Source organism: Sorex araneus, chromosome 5, assembly GCF_027595985.1.
Source record: "Sorex araneus isolate mSorAra2 chromosome 5, mSorAra2.pri, whole genome shotgun sequence".
Taxonomy (NCBI): domain Eukaryota; kingdom Metazoa; phylum Chordata; class Mammalia; order Eulipotyphla; family Soricidae; genus Sorex; species Sorex araneus.
This window is the reverse complement of record NC_073306.1, coordinates 1,396,224-1,409,662: the sequence shown is the minus strand read 5'-3', so window position 1 is coordinate 1,409,662 and position 13,439 is coordinate 1,396,224. Positions and strand designations below refer to the sequence as shown.

Here is a 13,439-nt window from a genome sequence, read left to right as displayed (position 1 = left end):
GCCTCCTGGGAACCCGGGCGGGCCCCCCCTCCCCCTCCCTCCTCCCCCCTTCCCCCTCCCTCCTCCCCCCTCCCCCACCCGTTTCCACCTGGCGCCGTGACGGGGCGGCCCCGGGCAGGCCCGTGTGCTGACCGCGCTGACCCGCTTCCCTGGGAGCGCCCAGTCCTGGGACGGGGCAGCCCTGCGAGGGGCTCACAGGCCACACGATGCAGCTGCTGGCGCCCGACCCCCAACCCGCGGCCCGGCCCTCTGCGGCGAAGGGGGTCAGAGCACCCGGCCTCGGGGCTGGTTCCAGCCACTCCGCAGTGCCCGGCCCCCGCGCGGCGCAGGCACCAGAGAAGCTTCCAGAGCGGGACGCGCCGGCGGCAGCAGGACGACCCCCGGGGGGGCCGCGGCCCAGAGCGCGGGGGCGGCCTTTAATGAGTCGGAGCTGCCGGAGGCTTCTCTGCTGAGAGCACAGTTCCAGGAGCAGCGGGCAGGCGCGTCCGGCCGCGGTCCCCCCCTCCCGCCGGGCGGGAACGACGGAGCCAGAACCCCCGGCCTCGCGCCTGCCGGCCCCATCGGCCCCGACCCCCGCCTGCCCCAGCTGAGCCGCTCCAAACCACGGCAGTTTGCGCCCGTCCGCCTCGGACCCCCTCAGCCTGAGGAGAGGCGCCTCCCCGGGCACGCGGGCGAGTGGGGGGGCGGGTCTCGACGGCCCGTCCGCCCCGCGTCTGCCTCCACCCGGCGGCGCCGGGAAGGGGTCGCATGTGTGAGGCAGCCGTGGCGCCCTGGTGGCTCTGCAGGGCAGGTCAGCTGAGCGTCCGAGCAGGAGCCGGAGGCCGAGGGGCTCGTGGGGACACTCGCAGGACACGGGGGTCCCCGGTGACAAGTTCGGAGGGTCGGGAAGCCGGCCTCGTCCTCACAGACGCACCAGCGAGTCCAACGTGAGCCGCTCCGGCAGGAGGGAGCTGGAGGGCCGAGCACTGTGTCCGGAGCAGCTGGGGGCCCAGACTCTGGGCTGACCAGGTCCCGAGGAGGCTCCGTGGCTGCTCCTGGGGTGTCCCTCAAGGCAGGGGCTGGCAGTTGAGCGGGGGCGGGTGGCAGGCGAGCCCCAGGCGAGTCTCCGTGCCCAGCGCCCAGGACACCGAAGACTCCATCTCTGGCAGCCCTGGCCTGGGCCACCGGGTCGAGGACAAAGGGGAGGGGCCTCACCAGAAGCCTCACAACGGACCCAGACAAGGATGGGGGAGGGCGGCCGGCTCCCAGCCCTGTGACACGAGCTCCAGCACCATCCCCACTGCGACAGTCCTCACCGCGGTCCCCAAGGCCACCATCACCACCGTCACCATAGCCTCAGTCACCACCACTGTCACGGTCACCATCACCACCGTCACCGTCACCATCACCACCGTCACCGTCACCATCATCGCCCTCACCGGCACGTCAGCCACACGCTACCCCACGCAGCTGCTCTGTGCCAGCCTCGGCTGTGCCGTGGGAGGGTCCCATCTGGATCCCCGCCCCTGAGACTCCCGGGACCTGCAGGTCACGCCAGCTCCCTGCGACCAGCCGGCGGCAGGGCGGGGGAGGGGCAGCCTCTGGACCACACGCGGGAACTGGGGAGACCCGAGCCCCGGGCTAGCGGTGATGGGGCGGCCCTGGACGACGGCCGTGGGGGCTGCTCGGGTGCTGTCAGCCGCGTCTGCCCCGCCCCTGCCCCGAGCTCTCGGGAACCCCCCGCCCGTCCTGAGTGCCCTCTGGGGGAGAAGCTTCCGGCAGCCACTCCGGGGCCCTCTGAGCCCAGCGGGGCCAGCAGTGTCCAGCTCCCCACACACACGTGTCTCTGCACACAGGTGACCGCACACCACTCCCCCTCGGCAACGTGTTTTGCTAAACGACTTCACCAGGCGCCCGACTATATCACGGGAACCACGCGCCCTTTCCGCCTGCGAGGGGGATTCCCGCGCCCGGAATCAGTTTCTACCCAGACCGGCCTCCCTGTGTGTGGGGCGCTGCCCGCGGCCAGCCGTGCCCAGGGATGCCGACGGGGACGGTTTCGGTGCTCACGTGGCAGAGACAAACGTTCGTGCCCAGAGCCCGGCGCTGCCCCCCGGCCGCGGGTGGGCCGGAGCTTTCCCCGCTGCCCGGCACGTGCGCCGGACTCCGTGCCAGCTGCCCTGATGCAGGACAAGGAGGACACAGGGCAGCGACCCTGCCCAGCCGTGGACGCCTCCCAGCCAGCCGTGGACTCACCGTCCAGGAGGCCTCTGCAAGGGGGTCCCTGAGGGCCCCGGGACAGTACCCGAGGTGTGAGGAGCCGGCCGGGCACGGGGGCTTTGGGCCCCTCACTGCGGGCTGGGGCCCTTGGGATCACACCCGCTTCACTGCTGCCCTTGGCAGCCAGGACCCTCGGGGACGTCCCTCGGGGCCCTGAGCACAGCGGAGGAGCCAGAGAGGACGGGGTCCCTGGCTCTGGGGGGACGCAGGCCAGGGCGCTGCCAGGACGAGGCTATGGACATACCCGGAGGCTGAGGGCCCCCGGGAGAGGATGGGAGGAGTTGGGACCCACACAGAGCCCCGCCCCGCCCCCCACCCCACCCCCGCCCGCCGCACCCCGCCCCCTCCCCGCCCCCGCCCCCCCACCCCGCCCCCGCCCGCCGCACAGCTGCTGTCCAGGGGCCGTGCCCCCGCCCCCCGGACTCCCGGCACCCCCAGGGCGCGGCTGTGTGCACCAGCCGGGCGCCCGCCCCGCCCGGACAGGGGCACGGCCGCGGGCACCTACCTGAGCTCTCCCCCAGGACGCGGGGGGGCCTGGCGTCTCTGCCGGGCCTGGTGGGCGGCTCCGTGGTGCTGGTCCCGAAGGGGAACCGAGGCCCCGGGCCCAGGGGCTCCGTGGCGCCCGGGCTCTGCAGTGTCGTGGGCGTGGCGGCGGTGGCCGTGGTGATGGTGGTGGCCATGGTGGTCCTCCGGGTGGGGGACACGTGGGCGGTGGTGGGGCCGAGGGCGCCGGGCACCGTGTGGCCCTCGGGGCCCTCCTCCTCCCCCGTGGGGCCCCAGGCGATGAACTCGGGCTCCGGGGTGGGCCGGCCCGGCCGGGCGTCGAAGGCGCCGAGCGCGGCCACCTGGAGGTGCCGCCGGGCCCTGCTCAGGGGCTGCTGGCCCGCGGGGGCCGCCGCGGTGGACGCCGCGCCCAGGGACGGGCCGGGCCTGGCGGCCGCGGGGGACCTGGCGAGCCCCGCCTTGGGCACCAGGGCGCCCGCCTGGTCCCGGGGTCTGTGCGCCCGCCTGGCCCCCCGCGGGCTCGGCAGCGGCCGCGGGCCCCACACCGGCACGGGCACCCGCGTGGGCTGTCCACTGCGCAGCCCCCACGGACGGGGCGGCCGGCTGGGCGGCCGGAGCAGGAGCCGGAACTCGGGCCCGGGGCCCAGGGCCTCGCAGGACGGCAGGTCCACGGCCAGCTGGAACATGGCGATGAGGACCCACGCGTGGCCTCCCAGGGCGCTGCCCGGCCAGCGGAAGGACATGCCACTGCGGGAGAGAGGGAGAGCGGTCAGCGGGCAGCGCGGGCACCGGGAGGGCCCGGGGAAGGGCCGGTCTGGGCGCTGCGGCCCGCCCCACAGGGGCCGGCTGAGGAGGGACAGGCCCCACCCGCCCCCTGCCCCCGCGAGAGCGCGGCGTGGCCGGATGGCAGTGCCGGCCCAGAGCTGTCCCGCCGGGGCCCTGCCCTCCCGCTGCCTGAGGGGCGGGGCCTCTGCGGCCCCTGGGGCAGTGCTCCCGGGAGGGGCACGGGGTGCCCGCCCCAGGCTGCAGGCCGAGAGGGCACATCACTGGGACTGGTGAGCCTGGGGTGTGGGGGTCAGCGAGGGCGTGTGAGCGTGTGAGTGTGTGTGAGTGTGTGAGCGTGTGAGTGTGTGTGAGTGTGTGAGCGTGTGTGAGTGTGAGCGTGTGTGAGTGTGAGCGTGTGTGAGTGTGTGTGTGTGTGTGTGAGCGTGTGAGTGTGTGCTGGGGAGTGGGAGATGGAGCACACTCAGGTGTGAGCAGGCATGAAATGCTCAGTGCAAGTGTGTGTGAGACAGGCGTGTATGTGTATGTGTGTGAGACAAGCGTGTCTGTGTGTGACAGGCACGTCTGCATGTGTGAGAGAGGCTCTGTGTGTGGGTGTGTGAGACAGGCATGTCTGCCTGTGTGTGTGACAAGCATGTCTGCATATGAGACAGATGTCTGTGTGAGACGGGCGTGTCTGTGTATGAGACAGTGTGTTTGTGCATGTGTGTGACAGGCATGTCTGAGACAGGCATGTCTGTGCATGTGTGAGACGAGCATGTCTGCATATGAGACAGATGTGTCTGTGTGAGACGGGCGTGTCTGTGTATGAGACAGTGTGTTTGTGCATGTGTGTGACAGGCATGTCTGAGACAGGCATGTCTGTGCATGTGTGAGACGAGCATGTCTGCATATGAGACAGATGTGTCTGTGTGAGACGGGCGTGTCTGTGTATGAGACAGGTGTGTTTGTGCATGTGTGAGACGAGCATGTCTGTGTCAGACATGGCGTCTGTGTGAGACAGGCATGTCTCTGTGTGACAGGCGTGTCTGTGCGTGTGTGGGACAGGCGTGTCTGCTGCCTGTCTGTGAGAGGCGTGTGTGGGGGTGGTTAGACGTGTCGGCGGCGCCGTGCGTCCGTTGGACAGAGAGAGCCGGGGTCCGGTGTGGTGGGGGATGACTGAGCGGGTGTGTCCCCGCCGCCCCTCCCCGTGGCCCTTCTCCCCTGCGCCGGGCGGGGGCGGGGCACGGGCAGCGCGGGCGTCCGAGGGAAACGTGCCACTGCTGTGCCGGCTGCTGTCCACTCCGCAGCCCAGCCGGGGCCCGGCCAGCGCCGCGTCACCCGCACCAGGCACAGCGGAGGTCAGCACCGGCCGCCAGGCCGCCCGGACCCACTCGCCTCACGCTGGGCAGGCGAGGCAGCACTCCCGGCTAGGGCTCCCTCCACAGTGCTCCCGCCCGGCAAGACAGGCTGAGGAGGAGCAGCCGGAGCCCGAGGGGGCAGGTCCCAGGAAACGCACCGCAGCCGCGGAACTTCCCGGGAAGGAGCCTCTGCCTCTGCCTCCAGCCTGGCGCGCCGGTTGCCATGGGAACCTCCCCTCCCAGCTGAGTCCCAGCTCCAGGGAACGGGCCTCCCCCGCCCAGGGCTGCGTGGGCTGGCGGGCAGGTGTGGGGGGAGCCGCCCGCGCGTGGGGCCCCGCCGCCTGCTGCTGTCTCGGGCTCCAGGTGTGCTCGGAGCACGGCCTGCGGGGTCCCCCCTCCCCCGCCCGGTCCGTGGAGCCCGAGACTGACGCCTGGGGAGGCCCCGCCCCCGGCCCGAGCAGCCCTCGCCGAGCGTCCCACCAGGTGGAGCCGGGCCCCGGCCCCCCACAGCGACTCCGGAGCTGAGACAGGGCACTGAGGCACACAGGGTGGCTACGGGGGACAGGGGGGCACGGGGAGAAGCATCAGCCTCGCCGCACTGGTCCAGTGTCCGCGGCCACGCCCGAGCCGGACCCCCGCGTCCCCGTCACCCCCCACCCACACGTGACCCCCGCGCCCAGACGCCCCGGCTGCCCCGAGGGTCTCTGTCGCTGGGCTCGGGGTGTCCGGCTGCCCTGGGCGGGACTGCGCTGGGCGGAGGGTGGGCTGGACACCGCCCGGGCCGGCGCCTCATCCCCTCCCCGCCCGTGTCCCCCAGCCCCAGCCGGGACGCACAGCCAAGTCCACCCGGATCTCGGGAGAGAGCACCTAGCCCGCCCCGGCTCTGGACACGGGGTCTCCGGCGGCCCCCACAGCCCTGGCCCGGGAGCGGGCGGGCGTCCCTTTCCCTGGAGGTCACCACCCTGCCCCTTGTTAGGAAACCCCCTGGCTCCCTGGGACAGTGCTCCTGTAGCTGCCTGTGATGGCAGGCGTCCAGGACACTCCAGAACTTTCTGGAATGTTCTGGAACAACCTCAGGCAGACACCTTGAGAGTGTCCCTCTTGTGGGGTTCAGATAAGGGGCTTCAGGGTAACTTTGACTGTGCTGGAGAGAAACTTCTGGAAAGGCCAGACGTTTCCACCTGTCCTGTCTGCGGAGCACGGGGTCACCGCGTCCCACCCTATGGCTCAGCCCGAACCCTCCGACGCCAACTCGAGACCCGCGGGCGAGGGAGCTGGCGGGGGACACGGCGTGCTGACCTGGGCGCTGACGCCCACCTGCTCGGGAGCTGCGCCCCCCCCCCCCCGGCACGGGGCTGAGCTCAGGGGCGCCCTTGGGGCCGGCAGGCGGCACTGGCCCCCGGGAGGCACGAGCTGGTCCCCGGCGACTCCCCGACCCTGCTGAGAACCCTCCCGGCCCCGCCTCTGCCCAAGGCGCTGCACTGCCAGCCCCGGGGGGCCCCAGCCGGGTGCAGGACAGCGGGGGGGGGGGGGGCGGGGGGGGCGCAGGGCCCCAGGGAGCCCCAGGCCCTCCCTGCCCGCCAGGACCCCCACGCCCACGTCTCCCCTGCGCCCGGGGCCTGCCCATGCCACCCACGCACCCGCCAAGGCCCCGAGGAAGCGGGTGCCCCGCGCTGGGCCTCATGCCCTCAGGGCCCGCCTACCCAAGTGCCCGCATGCCCACATGCCTGCATGCTCACGGTGCCCGCAGGGGGTCTCTGCCCCAACCCCACCCTGCCCCCTCGAACACTCGGGACAGAGCTGTTTGAAGGGGCCGGGTTGGGCTACTTCCCCCTATCCCCGACGGAGGCCTGGGGGACCCTCTGCTGAGGGTCAAAGGCCCTGGGGCCGCCCCAGCCTGGGTTGCTCCTGGTATCGCGGGAGGGTGGGCCCAGGTGGACACTGTCCCTCCGTGGGGCTTGGCTGCCCTGTGCCCGGGAGGGCTGGGACCCGCTCTGTTGGGCCGGGCAGGGCAGGCTGGGGCAGAGGCTGGGTGGCCTGTGGGTCGGGTCGCCCGCAGCCCCGGGCTCATTCATGGTCCGCCACCCCCACCCCTCCCAGGCCCATGGCACTGCCCCCCCCAGCTTCTCACGCCCCCCACACTCCCCCACTGCTGCCAGGCGACCGGGATGCCAGCCCTGCCCACGGCCCGACCGAGCGCCCCTGCCCCGGGAGCCTCACCACGAGGGCCCGGCGGGGCACCGGGACCAGCACCCGGCGGGCGGGAGGGGCTTCGGCCGCCCCACGCGCAGACGGGGGCTCCAAGCTCTCTGCAAGGTCGGTCACAGCCCGAGGCGCAGCCGGGCGCCAGCACCTGTCCCCTGGGGGCAGCCGGGTCCCCGGGCTGGCGGGAGCCGCAGGGCAGCTCAGGCTGGACCCCACAGCCACGCTGGGCACAACCGCCCCGAAGCCCCGGTCTGGGCCCAGAGGCCGGGGGGGCGGGCTGGCCTGGGGACGGGGTAGGCCCGGCTCTCCGCAGCTGAGCCTCTCCCATCCTCACCCCTGCCAGCTCTCCGAAGCTGAGCCTCTCCCATCCTCACCCCTGCCGGCTCTCCGCAGCTGAGCCTCTCCCATCCTCACCCCTGCCGGCTCTCCGCAGCTGAGCCTCTCCCATCCTCACTACCTGGTGGGGGAGCAGTGAGGGGACACAGGAGCCCGAGACTAAACGCGTGAGGGAGGGGCCTGCGGGCGCACGGGGCTCCTGAGGTGGGGAGATGGGACATGACGCAGGCCGGGGGTCCAGGTGCCCTGACCTCGCCCAGAGAGAAGCCGCGCCCCCCCATGAGGAGAGAACATGGCAGAAAGGCCTGCTGTCCTGTAGGGAACCAACACCGTGCAGACTCCCCCCCGCCCCACTCACCCCTGCAGACTCCCCACCTCGCCCCCACAGACCCCCCACCCTCAGCCCCGCAGACCCCACCCTCACCCCTGCAGACTCCACACCTCACCCCTACAGACTCCCCACCTAGGCCCTGAAGACTCCACACCCTCACCTCTGCAGATTCCCTACCCCCAGACTCGCCACCTACACCTCTGCAGACTTCCCACCCTCACCCCTGCACAAACCTCATCCCCACCCCACACAGATTCCCCCGCCCTTACCCTTCACAGACTCCATGCTCACCCCTGCACAGACCCCCACCCTCACCCCACACTGCCCATGGGCGAGTGCCTGCAGCAGGTCTGGTGAGGTTCGGGCCCCGGTCCCACGGTCTCACAGCTGTGACCCCCGGCTGGAGTCTGAGGGTCCGAGTACACGTGGTCGGGGGATTCTTGGGGCAGGGATGGGGGAGGGGAGTGACCACTTCCTCAGAGACTTATGGGAACCCCCGCAGGGCAGTGGCCTGTGGCCAGGGGCTGCCCAGCCAGCCCAGGCAGGGGTGAGGGCATACCGCCCCGCCGTGGCCCTGGTCCGTGGCAGAAGCGAGGTCTGCAGGGGGCTGAGCTGCTGGGAGCAGGGGCAGGGCTGAGGGACACCAGAGAGGACGCGGGGCCCCGGGGGCGGGGCAGGAAGGAGGCAGCAGCCTGGCCGGGGGTGGTCCCCTCGCTGCAGAGGGGGGCGCTGGGCGGGACGGGCTCGGGCCCAACCGCCTCCCAGGGACATGTGCCCCGACACGGGGACCTCGGGGCGCTGGGAGGGGGAGGAGGAGGGCGGCTGGGGCCAGAGTCAGGCCTGGAAGCTGAGGGCCCTGCCCCGACGCGCCCCTGCCCTGGCCCAGGCAGCGCGAGGAGCACTGCTACACGAGCCTCGGCTCCCTCCCCGGCAGGTCCCATGGGCGCAGCGTGGGGGGCAGCTGTGCCCGTGACCCGGCGGGGGGGGGCGAGGCTGCTGGGTGCTCAGGGAGGAGCCGGGCCCGGGACAGATGCTCCCACGCAGGGCCCAGGGACCCCGGCCCTCCGCAGGGGGGAGGCGGGAGGGCCCGCCTGGGGACTCAGCACCCGCCTCCCGGCAGCCCTGCACAGGTGGGCCCGGTGTGGCCCGGGGTCAGGGCCCAGCCCTGCTCTGGGGGCGGAGCCTGAGGAGAAAGGCCTCTGGGGGGGGCGGGCAGCAGCAGCCCCCGAGGAAGCGTCTTCCCAGACCCGGGCGCCCCCACGTGCCCCGTGCCCCGACGCCCCTCCCAGCCGGTGGGGCCGAGCGACTGGGCCGGGAGCTGCCCCCCAAGCCTGCCCCCTCCCGGGGCTGGGGGCAGCCCTGAGCCCCGGGAGAAGCTCGCCGGCGTCAGCCCCACACCGTGAGAGGCCCCCAGCCGCTCTCGGCCCTGGATGTGTCTCGCTGGAAGCCCCCGGCCCGGAGTGTGTTTGTTCCCCCCGCCTGACACTTGTCCCAGCACGGGGAGGCCGCGCGGCCGCGTTTAAGATGCAGCGGGGAGCGGCCCTTCACGGGCCGGGCGCGCTCGCCGGGATCAGATAATGGATCGGCGGCACGGAGAGAACCAAGGTTACGTCCTTGTGCTGATTTACAGCCGAGCGCGGCTCCTGGTCCGGGACACAGCCCACGCGGCAGCTGGGAGGGCCCCCTGGAGGGGGGGCCACGGGAGGGGCCCGCGGGAGGGGCCTTGGCCATCCCACCTGGTGGAGGCCCCAGCACAGCACGGCCTGTCCAAGGGGAGAAGGCGCGGGCTGCCGGGGCCCGAGGGGGTCAACACTCCTCTGACCTTCGGGTCCTGGCCCCGGCCACAAGCCCCGGCCACCAGCCCAGCCCACCCGGTCGCAGGGGCGAGGGGGGCCTCTCTGGGGGAGCCCCGGCCCCTCCTCCCCGCCCCGCTCCCTCTGAGGTCTGGCCTGCAGCTCACTGACCAGATGGTGGAATTAGGCCCCAGGGCCCCTCCCCCGCGCCTGCCCCGGACTGAGGTCTCGACCTGCCGAGCCTGAGCAAGCCTGGGCCCTCCCGGGGGAAGAAGCTGCCCACCCCCCAAGCTCTCACACCCAGCCCGCACCCCTCCCTCCTTCCGAGGGTACTTGGGGTCCCAGCGGGCAGGAAGCCCACCCTGTACTGTCCACACTCCCCCCACCCCGCCTGCCCGGGAGCTCCTGAATGCTCCCGGCACCGCCACCGGGTCCTCCCTCTCCAGGAGGGCAGGGGACGCCCCCGAGGTCACACGCAGGGAAGCCTCCGCCCAGGCCCTGACCTTTCCCTCAGCGGGGGCTCCTGAGAGTGGAGCCGCCTGGATCCGGCTCAGAGCGGGGGCGGGGGCTGCGCCAGCAGGGGGCTGACAACTCCCGCACCTGACGCTGGGGCTGCCATCCCCTTGCCCTGAGCACCGACGCTTCCTCCTCCTTAACGTCACCACCATCTCCCTCACCACCAGCCCCGCCACCACCAGCCCCTCACTGCCATCACCAGCACCACCACGAGCACCACCACCACCACCACGAGCACCACACGAGCACCGCCATCACCGCCACCACCACCACCATCACCACCATCACCACCACCATCACCACCACCATCATCACCATCACCACCGCCACGAGCACCACCACCACCACCACGAGCACCACACGAGCACCGCCATCACCGCCACCACCACCACCATCACCACCATCACCACCACCATCATCACCACCACCGCCATCACCATCACCACCATCACCACCATCACCATCCCCACCACTACAAGCACCACCACCCTATCAGGCAGCCTCACCCTCCCGGCCTCCTCACCCCTGCCCGCCCACTGCCCTCTCGTGGTCCTCAGCACTCTTGTCTCCTTCCTACTCCGCCCGTCATCCCCACACCTGTCCCCCCATCACCAATGTCTCCATCGCTGTCTTCACTCCTCCTCCTCCTCCTCCTCCTCCTCCTCCTCCTCCTCCTCCTCCTCCTCCTCCTCCTCCCCCCACCAGCTCCGACACCCGTGAAGACCGAGGTGCTGTGGGATTTGGGGGCGTTTAGGACACAACTCCAGGCCAACTCTGCTGGGGCCACAGTCCCCCGGGAGCCCGAGGCTCGGAGACCCCCAGCAGAGGACAGGGGAGCCGGGAGGAGTCTGGGACACGGATGAAGGCCGAGCTGAGTGTGAAGACTCGTGAGGAGGCTGTCACGGTGAGCACACGCATGTCCCCTTGGCGCTGTCTCCCCACAGTGGTCTCAAGCTGTACCTTGCCCTGCACACTCCGTGCCTCAGTTTCCCTGCCTGTAAATGGGGGTATGGGCCGGGGTGCTGAGGGTGCGTCAGAACAGTACTTGAACCCTGGGCCCCAGGGCCGCCTTCCCCACGGACACTGGCCCCTGCTGTCCTGCCGGTGGGACACAGGCAGAGTCCCCGGGGATTGCCCAGGGCCGGAGCTGACCAGGCCCAGTGCAGGTCAGGGAGAGCCCGCCTGGGCCCCTGCTTCTGCACGTGAGAGCTGGGCAGCCCTGGTCCGCAGGAGGCGAGGGTGAACTGGGTCTCTCCTGACCCCGGGTGGCCTCCCCGGCCTCGGCCCGCCAGGGGGCAGCCCAGCCCCCTGCACCCAGGCGGAGGGTGTCCCCGGCGTCGCGCCTGCAGGGGGCTCCCGGGGGTGCTGGCCTCCCTCCGGGTTTCTGGCAGACGGGGACGCGGCCAGCGAGGCCGGCGACACGCCTGGCCGTCCCAGCGGGCGGCGGCTCCGGCCCGGCCTGTGCGAACACTGTGGGCATTTAGCAGCCGCGCACACACTGGGGCGTTTCATCAAACTGTCTGGAACAACACTCGGTGTTTGTCCAGTCTAGACAAAGGGATTTTGTATGAGTTTGGCTGTTTAATCTAAAAACTGCACCTGTCTCTTTGATTTATTTAACTCTTCCCCCCCAGGATTTCAAGCCAATATCGGGCGCTGGAAAACACTCCATTTCCCACAAAACTTGCTAGAAGTTTATCTTTGCAATATTTCCAGATCCGCCCGAGCCCTAACACCGGAGACCCATAACTTAGCTCAGATGCTGGATGGGGCACAAGGTGCTGCCCACGGCCCTACAGAGGCCCCGTGGCCACTCGCTCGGCCAGAATCCACGGCAGAGTGCTCGAAGGGCTGTGCCAGTGTCCGGGGGTCTCTGCGTGGTCTGTGCCCTGAGGGGGTCTGTGCCCTGGGGGTGCCTTGCCCTGGGGGTCCGTGCCCTGGGGACAGTGTCCGGGGGTCTCTGCATGGTCTGTGCCCTGTGGGGGTCTGTGCCCTGAGGGTGCCTTGCCCTGGAGGTCCGTGCCCTGGGGACAGTGTCCGGGGGTCTCTGCATGGTCTGTGCCCTGAGGGTGCCTTGCCCTGGGGGGCTGTGCAGGCCCCACCCGATACAGCCGCTGTGTTCCTGCCCACGTCCACAGCAAACTCAGCAGAGCAGACGGCGCTGGCTGGTCAGCGGCCAGCGTCCGGGCCAGGGGCTCTGCGGGGAGGGGGCGCCGTGAGCCCCCACAGCCCAGCTCTCCTGCTCTGCACTCAGAGGAGCCCCCGCCCCGCCCCGTCTCAGGGGACGGGGGGGCGGAGCAGGGGCTCCCTCCCAACGAGGTCCGGCAGGCCCCGGGCTTCTGGGAACCGGGCGAGGAGCCGCGAGTCCAGCCGCCCCCACCTGACCGCCCGGCCCCGGGTCCGGCTGCTCCTGCCTTTGAGCTTGAATGGGAAGCTCAGTCTCTGCCCCGCTCTCCAGCCGGCCAGCGCGGGACGGGCACGGGCACCATCTGCTCTCCGGGGCCTCCAGCTGGTGACCGCAGGGCTGGGCCGGCCCGACCCCACAGCTGTGCCAGCCGAGTCTCTCGAGGAGCCTCCTTTGATGAGGGGCACGGCATCAGCGCCCACACGCCTGTCCCGTGTGAGCACATGTGCAGAGACGCACAGGCACGCCCAGATGCACGCAGGTGCCTGGTGCTGACACAGTGTGTGTGCAGGGCACTGGCACAATGCATGCAGATACACACGCGTGTGCCATGTTGATGCACAGGACACGTGCAAACACAGCGTGCACAGATATGTATATGTATGCACATATGCACATGCTATATGTGGACCTGATGTGTGCATATACATGCATGATGTGCACCCTGTGTGCATACAGCACACAGTGCATGCAAATGTGCCTGTATCTACGTGTGCAAGCATACATGTATAAAATACATATAACATATCACATGTCACACCCGCATGGTGCATACAGCACACAGTGCATGCAAATGTGCCTGTATCTACGTGTGCAAGCATACATGTATATAACACATATAACATACACGCATGTCACACCCGCATGGTGCTGTGTGTCCAACCAGCTATAATGTCCAGAACACAGGTGTCCATCCTCCCTACAGGACACTGCACGTGTCTGTACACACATACTCACACACACACATCCCCCCACACACCCACATTCACTCACACACATACACTCACATACATACACGTACTCATTCACACACACTCACACACATACACGTATACACACACGCACACACACCCACATTCACTCACACACACTCACATACACACACTCATGTATACTCACACACTCACATACATACACGTACTCATTCACACTCATACACATACACATATACACACGCACACACACCC

At 70.2% G+C, this 13,439-nt stretch overlaps 1 protein-coding gene across 5 annotated transcripts in view; it reads right to left on the bottom strand.

Moving 5' to 3' along the window:
* AJAP1 (adherens junctions associated protein 1) overlaps positions 1 to 13,439 on the bottom strand; it is a 50,473-nt gene that overhangs the window by 18,121 nt on the left and 18,913 nt on the right. For all 5 annotated transcript variants that reach the window (XM_055137812.1, XM_055137810.1, XM_055137808.1 and 2 more), the window contains exon 2: positions 2,765 to 3,510. In XM_055137812.1, coding sequence (XP_054993787.1) covers positions 2,765 to 3,506 — 742 coding nt within the window. In that variant the 5' untranslated portion in view covers positions 3,507 to 3,510. The remainder of the gene's footprint in view (positions 1 to 2,764; positions 3,511 to 13,439) is intronic.